The 10939-nt window shown below is 44.8% G+C and overlaps 1 protein-coding gene across 8 annotated transcripts in view; it reads right to left on the bottom strand.

Moving 5' to 3' along the window:
- Positions 1-268: 268 nt before the first annotated feature.
- Positions 269-10939, bottom strand: part of SGCE (sarcoglycan epsilon) — a 57561-nt gene continuing 46890 nt past the window's right edge. For 7 of the 8 annotated variants that reach the window (XM_075922351.1, XM_075922350.1, XM_075922354.1 and 4 more), the window contains 3 exons: positions 8288-8331; positions 7411-7445; positions 269-573 (listed from right to left, as the gene is read on the bottom strand). In XM_075922351.1, the coding sequence (XP_075778466.1) occupies positions 523-573; positions 7411-7445; positions 8288-8331 (130 nt within the window). In that variant the 3' untranslated portion in view covers positions 269-522. The remainder of the gene's footprint in view (positions 574-7410; positions 7446-8287; positions 8332-10939) is intronic. The other variant, XM_075922353.1, reaches the window with a different exon arrangement.

Raw genomic sequence — 10939 nt, 5'->3', positions numbered from 1 at the left:
CGTGACCGGAAGGGTTCCAGAGGGGAAACGGCCCGTAAGCGGAGGCCTGGGCAGACGGAATGGACTGATTCCGGGGACAGACGACAGACCCCCGCTACGGTGGTGAGTGACCCCCTTGCGCTCCCCTCACAATACACTACAATGATTAGTCAATTATTTGCTTTTTAACATCTTTAGAAATGAGTCCAAAAATCTTTGAATCTGGCTGTTACTTTGAAAAAACTCATTTTTCCATAGAATTCTCAGTTGAACATAAAGACAGTCAGAAGAAAGTTTAATATTTATTAATGCATATATTTTAAAGATAATTTTCTTAATGTAACAAATATAAAAAGTTCAGTGTTTTACAAATTGTCAAAAATGTCCAAAGTACAAAAAGGATATGATATACTAGATAAATGGAAATGATTGTACGATCTGGCACCAAAGTACTTAATACTGTGGGCATGCACACTGTAAACCAGAAAAGCGCATGCATTATTTGCACAAATAAAGAAATGACATGATTACTGCATTATCTGATTATAAATTCATTGCTTCTGTCAGTTTTCTTTCTTCAGGGATACCATTTACCTGTAAATAAATAAGAATGTATATAATCTATTAATGGCTGCAGCTCCTCTTAGAATATAGAACTACTACTGTCACCATTATAAACAGGAATTATGTATCATTTCCATAAGCCTCCAGAACTCAAAATATGCATTAGAATGGTCCGCAACTCAAGCCCAAGGCCACCCAACTGTCCACATTTCATGGAATATATGACAACTGCAGACGTTTTTTCCAGATTCTTCCAAACCAGAATCAAAATCCAAACGTGTCTCTCTCTTTAGAGTTCCTGTATTTACACAGGCCTGCATAACTTTACTTTCTTACTCCAAAGACCCTGAGGTTACGTCTACATTGGCATGATCCTGCGCAAATCCTCTTTAACGCAAGAGAATTTGCACAAGAGAGCGTCTACACTGACATGTGCCTTTGCGCAAGAGCATCCGTGCCAGTGTAGACGCTCTCTTGCGTAAGAAAGCTGATGGCCATTTTAGCCACTAGGCTTTCTTGCGCAAAAAATTCATGTTGCCTGTCTACACGGACCTCTTGCACAAGAACAGTTGCACAAGAGGGCTTGTTCCTGAGCGGGAGCATCATAGTTCTTGCGCAAGAAGCACTGATTTCACATATTAGAACGTCAGTGTTCTTGTGCAAGAACTGCCCACCAGTGTAGACAGGCAGCATGCTTTTGTGCAAAAGCAGCCACTTTGGCACAAGATCGCGCCAATGTAGATACAGCCTAATAGTAAATGTGTATGTATAAAAATGCGCTGGCCTTGGGGATCCCCAGCCACCACTGGCCCCACTGCTGCTGGCACAACTAGGGATTCCCAGTGTGATCTCTCCAGTCACCCCTGGAGATCCCCAGTCACTAGCTCACTGCTGCAGACATAGCCAGGGACCCCAGCCTGGCAATCCCTAGCCACCACCAGCTCCACTGCTTCCAGTGCAGGTGGGGATCCCCAGCTGCTGCTGTCCCTACTGCTGTCAACCCTTTGGATTCCCAACCCTTTGGATCCCCTGCTGCCACAGCCTTGCTGGGGATTCTCGGCCCTTGAGATCTCCAGGGCTCCCTACCATTCCCTTCCCCCCTTCCCCTCCCCCCCCCCCCCCCGGTTCCACTGGATATCCCTAGAACCATGGTTCTCCAGCTGCCATTGGCCCCATTAGGGATTCCTGGCCCTGGGGATCCAGAACCACCAGCAGCCCTGCTCGAGATCCCCAGTGTTGGGAGTCCCTGGCTGCTGCTGGCCCTGCTGCTGCCAAAACAGCTGGGGATTTCCAGCCACTGCTAATCCCTCTGCTGCTGGCATGGCTGGGGATCCCTGGACTGGGGCTCTTTAGTCCAGCAACATTCACTGTTTTGCCATACCATGAAGGTTGCCGGACCACAGAGTCCCAGATTTGAGAGACTGACCTGTATTTGCATTACATCATGGGATGCAATTCTTCCCTGTGCAATCAGACCATAGGAGGTTCAACAATGAGCAGAAATGGAAAGAAAGGGTTTGACCAATGCAACAGAAGAGGTGTTGTTTTACACCACCAAGAGCTTGCCCTAAATATTTCTTGAACTGCAGATAAAAGAAATGATGGATTCTCCAACTTAACCATGTGCAGTGAAAAGTGACGCCATAACTAACTCAGGCCCACCAAGGGTATGTCTACACTACCCCGCTAGTTCGAACTAGCGGGGTAATGTATGCATACCGCACTTGCAAATGAAGCCCGGGGTTGGAATTTCCCGGACTTCATTTGCATAAGCCGGGCGCCGCCATTTTTAAATGCCGGCTAGTTCGAACCCTGTGCTGCGCGGCTACATGCGGCACGGGGTTCAAACTAGCCGGCATTTAAAAATGGCGGCGCCCAGCTTATGCAAATGAAGCCTGGGAAATTCAAATCCCGGGCTTCATTTGCAAGTGCGGTATGCATACATTACCCTCCTAGTTCGAATTAGGAGGGTAGTGTAGACATACCCATAGAATGCTGCCTGTTACGGCCTATAAAGGAGCATAACCACAGTTGAGGGGGTGTACCTATCTCATGGGCAGCAGTCAGTTGGGTGTACATGTAGTGATTAATGTACACACTATGGCCATAGAGTTGATTTTACTCCTGTGCATATTCTTTCTAGCATTACTAATCACAACTCCCCTCACCACGTGCATATCAAAGCCAAAAAAAAGACAATATTTTCCTGGAAAAAGTATTCACAAATTATACAAAAGACACCAGTAATTATGTGTTCCTGGTACTGCAGTGGTGCACAGAAGCCCCAGTTGGATTGTGGTGCTGGGTACTGGACATACTAGAGGTATAAAATCCCATTTAATCAGTTAAGTGATTAAACATTTTGTTTAACTGGTTAATCACTGAAGAGGCCCAGGGTTGTTCAGGAGGGCTTGGAGTGCCCCCCACTTGCAGCATGGTGGGCTACTCCAAGCTAGCACAGCACCCTACCCTCCAGCCTGGTTGAGCCCGCTATACCACGGGCTGCTCTGGCCAAATTCGGCCTGCTACGGGTAGGAGTTGCTTGAGCCAGGCTGGGCCTGCTGCACCATGCCTCAGGAGGAGGAGCTGCTCCAGCTGGGACAGAGGACCCCCCCACCACCACCACAGCATAGCACCGTGAGCCCAGCCAGGCTGGAGTAGCTCCCTTCCTGTGTCAGGTGAGGGGTTATTCCAACCCACCCATGACCCGAGTTAACAGCAACCAGTAAGGGTGATGTTTACCAGTTAACCATACACATCCCCAGGACAAACAGATGGACAGGAGCCCCATCAATGTTCTCTGTAATCTGTGCAGCAATCTGGTACCTATCACACATCTCACATGGCTGGGAGAACATTTGGCCCTCAACCTGGCAGAACCCACAGCAGCTTCTTGTGGTACCAGGAGCCAACAGGGGGGAGGAGTAGGAAGAGGGCAGTGGCTGACAGGAGCATGGCTGTGACTTGGATCTCACTCTGCCCTCAAGCTGAAACTCCCCGAAGCTCCTCCACGCTGCAGGAAACCACAAGTTGGCAGAGAGGGATTAGGATCAGGCGTGTGACCAGGGTATTGTTTAGGTAAGGCGGAAAAGGGGATGGGAAACCTATTCCTGTTCTGGAGCACAGAGGCTGGCTGTAGAAAGGCAGGTCCCTACTAATATTGAAATCCGCCCCAGCAGCCTAGCCTGGTAGGGAGCTGTGGGCTTCTGGGGGAGGCCACTGTGTCACTACTGCTGGGAGAGGGGTTTGTACATTAGGTGCTCTGAGTCCTTGAAACTATGTGCTGGGAGGAGGGGATGAATTACCCTAAATCCCTTCCTCCAAAGAAGCCTGAAGCTAGGAAGGAAGAGTAAAAAGCAGGGGTGCTCTCAAAGGCGGATTCTCATGGGAGCCAGGTGAGTATAGAGAGTTCTGCTTTCTGTGATTATTTGCGTGGTTTTTAACTCTCAGACTCTGGAAAACTAATAAATAGTGAAACCACTTGTATGAATGCCTGTGTCCCCCATATGGATGTGTATTACTGAAAGGTCACTAAAAATACCTTTCACTTTTCAGTGGAATATATTGTATAAAGATGTTAATGTTTTTTTATTTTAATGTAAGCTTGTCCAAGGACAAAAATATAGTACTCAGTGGAGTTCTTGCTCACTGAGAACAAAGAAAATTTAGAGGGAATGTTGGTCACCATGCCGAAGAAACTACCCAAGCCCCTTTTTTTAAAACTGTGTAGAAAATGGGTGTAGTAAGATGAAGGCCTAAAACATAAGCCCATGCAGCCTAGGCCTGGTCTGAGGCCTAGCTAACAATGGACAAAACATGGCTAACATAAAGCAAAACTAAGCTGTGAGCAAGAGGCAGGCCCCTGCTGACAGAACTTGGCACAAACACGGCTGAGAGAGCAAAAACACTAAGTAGTAATAGGCCCAGATGCAGAACAATAACTGGTACTGGTCATAACTTGAAATCACATGATACCAACAGCTCCTTAAAAAAGACCTGGGTACCCACTCCTCACAGGTTCAGGAAAGAGTCTAAAATGACAGCATGATGGATAGAGATGGTCTAATCAAACCATGAAGTACAGGGTGATGGGTGGTATCTAAGTAACATCAGAGGGTGGTAACCTGACAACTCAGAGGTTGGCAACCTGATACATTAACAGTGTGTGATTTGTTTGTACCTGTATATAAAGTGGTGTCTGGGGGAAGTGGGGGAGACAGTCTTTGGATAACCTGGGAGACAGTGGAAATTTCCCATTGATTGAGTCATTCCATTGTGGCAAGTACATATGCGTAGTGGTTCAGTAGAGTCTACTGATAACTGTTACTGTACTTCGAATAACAATAAACCTGGCCTGGCACCTTCGATCCTTATCTAGTTTGTGGTGTTTGGGGGCCCTCTTGGGGTCTGCTGTAATCATTGGGCCCACATCATTGAATAAACATGCAAGTAGCCTTCTGGTTATCATCAACAGAGCCAGAGACCTGTGAGGACACCACAACAGTAAATCCTCCTAACTACAGTGGGGGTACTTAACCCTCTGGGGCACCTCTGAGCTGCTACAAATAATGTTTTTTAGAGTTCAGTTGTTTAAACGGGCTACCTATGAGACAATGCAACCTTTTGAAACTTGATAAACTGGGCTGAGCTCACAATATTGGGAAATATACTATTTTATTGGACCAACTTCTGTTGGTGAGAGAGACAAGCTTTTAAGCGACACATAGCTCCTCTTCGCACCTGACCTGAAGAAGAGCCCTGTGTAGCTTGAAATCCTGTTGATAAAAGTTGGTCCAATAAAAGTATTACCAGCCCATCAGGAACAACAGTGAAGAAGCCAGACACAGAGCTAATTGTCCATTAGCAAAAGACACCTGAGTGGGGACAACTGCCTTCCTGCAGATTGCTGAGTCCATGTCACCTGATAAATTCTGTACTTTTCCACAGAAGTGTGAGGGAATAAAATGCAGGCTAACCACCCTAGGAAAATTTTACATAAGGCAAGAGAAGTAAACAATGATTATCTTCAGCTGGCTTTAGAGATGGCCTCCCCACCCCAAGAGGACATATGAGAACACCTGGAAACAAAAGGATTTCAAGGACAGGGGTTGGATCCAGGTCAGAAAAAACATCTCTGGCCTGAGAAGGACTTTACCTGAAATAAGAACTAGGGTCAAAAATTATTATTTGTAATAAGTTCTGTTAGCGTATTAAGCTTAGCTTGTGTCTTTGGTTTTATTTTGTTTAGCAACCTACAATGTTCTGTTTATCTTATGACTTTAAATCCTATGCTTCATACTTACTAACTTTACTTTTGTCTATTAATAAGCCCCGTGTAAACATTATTACTTGGGGAGCAAACAGCTGCACATCTCTCTCTTTCATCGATGAATGGCATGACCATTTTATGAGCTTGCTCTGTATACAGAGCAAGATAGATTTATTTGGCGTTTTAGTCCCTTTGGGACTGTATGCCTGGGTGCTGTAGCAAAGGGGTTTTGGTCCCTTTGACTGAACCTTTGCAGAGCTGATCTGATCTCAATATTACTCTGCTGTGGGCTGTGACCCCAACTTTGTGCCAGTGCTGAAGGAGACCAGAGCGTCTGGCTTTGCAGGACAGTAGTGGGGTGCCCCAAAGGGCAAGTAGACAGGTTCAGCACATCAAGTGGCAGTCTTAGGGGGATCTCTGACCAAACCCAAAACAGCAGAGAGGGGTGTAGTTTTACAAAAATAGTGTATTACAGAAAACAAGATAAAGGTGGAGGGTTAGCTATAAGGAAGCGTGTACAATGTATTTTTATATCAGTTTTTGTTCGGGTGGCGCTAAAATTTGCTGTTCTGCATTTATTTCACACCTTTGTTTGCGCTGAGCATGTATTTAAAGGTCTATGCTTTCCTTGGATTTTCTTTTATTTGCCACTGCAGGGTCAACTACAACCCTGATGGGAAAAAGATGTGAGACCAGAAATCTGCGGTGCCTAGTTACAGCTCTGTGTAGCAGGGACGAGATGCCTCTTACAATTTCCAGGTTCTCAGGGTAGATAGAATACATGTCCAGGACTATTCTAACCTGTGTCACCTGGCAACAGTCCCTAATGGACCATACAAAAGCTAAGAATAACTGAAGTGTGCTGCACTCTGCCCGTATGTCCATTGTGGCATCCAGGGGTGATGCATGGGGGGAAGCACGAAGGGTTGTGTGCCCCTCCCCTACCCATGTCAGGGAGGGAGTGACAAGGCCAACAGTGTCAGAGCCTCTGTTCTTCCAGACACACTGCCTGGCTGCTGCATTCTCCCAGACAATCTCTAGTCCCTTGCCAGGGAGAGATGGAGACGCTATCCAGGACAGAGTCCCACTTCCCTCCCTCCCCCCCGCCTCCAGGTAATGGGATGGGGAGGGAGGGTCCTTAAAATTTATGATGCCCTATGGGGGAGAGGAAATTAGGGTGGCTGCTTTCCAGGGAGAATGTGCTTATGGCTGCTGGGGCAGGAACAGGGCAGGGAGGCTACTGTATTGTTTCTAGTAATACAAATATTGAACAAGGGGGACACATTTTCAAATGGTCTCAAAACCCTAGTAAATGCTGTGTAAGTTTCTGCTGTCTAGAACTATGCATTTCAATTTTGTTTTGAAGCTGAATTGTGTGTTGTTTTACAACTGACTAAAACATTTTACTCTGTGTGATGAGTGATGCTAAATTTAAACCTAACCCTCAGGATAGAAATCCACTATACCATCTACTACTTTCTGAAAATTATCTGAAATCAAAGCCATTTAATGATATTGTGCAGAATTATCAAATTTGTATACGTTTTTAATTCTTAGAAAACTAAACACAAGGCCATAAACATCTATTATATACTTGCCTCAAATCTTTGAAATGTTGTCATACGAAATTCTCCTTTAATCCCCGAAAGCAGTAATAAAGAAGAAGAATTTTGAATGAAAACACCAAACAAGGGTTTCTTACATCTAGGACAAACCTTTGTGTATAAGAGGTGCACACATATTATGATAGGTATAACTCTTATTTCTGTTGTGGATATTTTCCTTCCCCCGGGCAACCTCAGACTTGGTTAGCCATAGCATACCTTCTAAATAACCCACCTATCTTGGCCTCTGCATTTTCCTACTGTGATTCTTATAATCTCTCTTACAAATGTAGATTTCTTTCTCAAATCAGAGATGGTAACTGACATAAGCAGCTGATGCCTCAAATTTTTGCTCTTGACCAATGAAATTCATTCACTAAGGCCAATGGAAATCTACACCATGGATAAAAAGCTTCAGAGGGGTAGCTGAATTAGTCTGTAACTAAGTTACACCATGAATATAATTGTTCTGCCCAGAAATTCCACCCTTTCCCACCATTGCCCTTGTTAATATCTGGTAAAAGCAAGATAAAATTGCTACTTTAGCCCTCATTGTTCTTAACAATATCAAGACATTGGATGTGGCTAGCTGTTGGGATAAGGAAAACTAGTCTGTGAGATGATATCAGTTTTAACTTCACTGGATTTTTGTCACTATTCTCACTTGCATTGTAACCTTTCTGGGTACTCCCAAACTGCCCCAGGCCAAACTTTTCTAGTGATTTTTTTGCAGGAAAATTGGAACTACAATTTTTCAAGATATTTTAACATTTCAAAATTGTTTCTACAGGTCAAAGGTTGATTAAATATTGGCTACTGATTTTTTCCCCCCACTATCACTTGGTCTTTCAGTATTGTTTTTTATACTGACCTGCGGTCTGTTGCTGTGGAATCTGAGTTTGAAGTGGCAGATTCCTAAAAATAATAATTTAACATATTTTAAAAATCTATATATTATGTACAGTACACTCATATGAACACTATCTTGATATTTAAACTGAACACTTACCATTCTTCAATGAGGCAATAATCTAGAGTCCCTCAAGAGGATAAACCAAGTGGCCAAAAGGCTAAGAAGTTGAACCTGAGCAAGGAACTAGATTATTGCTAAAGCATAGCAGTATGATTCTCACAGCAATACCAATGTTCAAATAATACATAATTTACTAAGTGAAAGCTGTATCACACCAGAAGGAAGGTAAAGCAAGTTGAATTTTTAAGATGTAGACACTTGCAACAAAGACCTGTATAGATAGCTTTGTTAACATTTGGTATGTATTTATATAATCTCTAGGTACATTATGGCCTGATTTTGGAACTCTTTAGAATACTGTATATTACAGATCTGCAGCCAAAGTTCCCATTGCTACTACTGATGGGTTGAGAGAGACTAGACCTTAAACTCTGCATTGAACACACACTGAATGAATGGTTCCCACCTTGTTCTTCATACCAGTGTAACCAGAAAGGTAAATTTCTTATTTTGGAAGGCAGGAAAAAAGACCTTTTTGCTTGTTGTTTAAAATAGCAACTTTAGGTAGTTTTGAATGTTACATGCACTCTTAGCAGATGTGGATGAGTGGTCAGAGTGCAGGTGAGGCAATTAAAGCTGCATTGATTTATGTCAATTATAACTAAAATAAGGAGAAAAGCATCTATCCTATAGCCCTATAAAAGTCAAAGCAACTATTAATGTGAGAAAAATTATACATAAGCATTTGAAAGATCAAGGCCTAGGTACATTAAGTTAGGCAAGAAAGTATCCTATTATGGATTTAGGCAACTCTAGACTGTTTAACACAACATATAGATCATAAATATATGTAATCCTAAGCCCCCCAAAACAGTTGTTTTCAATGCACTAGGAGCAGATATAAATAGGGCCCAACCAAATTCACAGTCATGAAAAATGTGCCATGGATGGTGAAATCTGTTTTTTTGTATGCTTTTACTTTATACAGATTTCACGGGGCAGACCAATGTTTCTTCAATTGGTGATGCTGACCTAAAATGGAGTTGCAAGGATGATCACAAGGTTATTTGAGGTGTGTAGCGGTATTGCCACCCTTACTTCTGTGCTGCCTTCAGAGCTGAGAGGCCCAGTTCTGCAAGCAGTAACAGAAGTAAGGGTGGCAATACCATATCATGCCTGACGTAAGTCATGTCTACAGACTTGCACTTGGTAAACACCTTTGGTGCTGTAGTCAGGCCAAATAGGAGGACCCCACACTGTTAGTGGGCCAAACCCACTGTAAAACAAAGAAAGCTCCTGTGCCCCAGGAAGATAGTTACATGAAATTATACCAATACCAATCACCCAGATCTCGACAGGAGATAATGGAGGCCAGGAGGACCATACAAAAGTTAGCGTCTTTAGGTATCTGTTGTTTAGATATCTATTGAGGTTTCACAGGTCCAGGATGAAATGCAAACTATTTTTGGCTTTTGGGATCAAAAAACACCAGGAACAGAAACCCTCCTTCTATAGGAAGATGGAACCTCCTCCACCGGCCCCAGCTCTAAGAGGCCCTGAACCTCCTGTGTGAATAGACTCTCATGACAAGGATTCCTGAAGAGGGACAGAGAGGGATATGGGGGGCAGAAACAAATTGGAGCATGTACTATGCACTATCATACCGAGGATCTAGTGGTCCAAAGTTATCACAGTTTCTGTTGGGAGGTAGAAAGGAATTTGCAAAATATTGGGAAAATCAGATCCCAATACCAAGCGGGCAGGCTGAGAGGGAGGCAGCTCCTGTACATTTCAAAGGGAGAGAGGCAATGGGAACCCATGCCAGGGATGAGGGGGGCAAAGCAGTCCCCACTAGCACTGGTTCCCTTCTGTGCCTCTTCCTTTGAAATGGACAAGAACCACAGGTGGCTCTCGTACATTCCAAAGGGAGAAGAGCAGCAGTGGGACCGGCGGGAGCAGAACTGTTTAAATCCCCTCAGACAATTTCCCTGCTGTCCCCTGCCTCCTCTGCCCCCAGCAGAGACAACGCTGAGGAGGGGGGGAATTGACTTTTAAGCCGGCTCCCCCCAGACCCAGTTCATGCTCCCCCCTTGCTGCCTCTCTGACGGGGGTGGGGGAGGGAGGCAGTGACTAGTCGAATTCCTATTCTACTACCCGATAAACATTTGCTTATCGGGTAGTTGACTAGTCGCTTACATCCCTAATTTCAATCCTCAGCCGAGCCATGCAGCTGCAGCCCTGGATGCTCCCAGAGGTGGAGCTGCGTGACGGGTGGCTGCTCTGCACCAGGAGCAGCTAGGCAGCCACCACACAGCCTGGAACCTGGTCTGCGGTTCTAAAAATAGCACCACAGCCTTGGCTCCAGTCCTAGCACACAGGGTAGCAGCCCATCATGCAGCCCTGCCACTGGGAGCAGCAGGGGGTGGGACCAAATATGGTACTAAAAACAGCACCATGGCCCTGGCTAGAGCCCCAGTACATGGGGTGGGCTTCCCCGTGTGACTGGGACTGGAGCCGGAGCCATGGTGCTAGTTTTAGTTCCGTGCTCCC

Source organism: Pelodiscus sinensis, chromosome 2, assembly GCF_049634645.1.
Source record: "Pelodiscus sinensis isolate JC-2024 chromosome 2, ASM4963464v1, whole genome shotgun sequence".
In the NCBI taxonomy this organism is placed as follows: domain Eukaryota; kingdom Metazoa; phylum Chordata; order Testudines; family Trionychidae; genus Pelodiscus; species Pelodiscus sinensis.
Note: the sequence above shows the minus strand (reverse complement) of the source record. Positions and strands in the feature narration are given on the sequence as shown.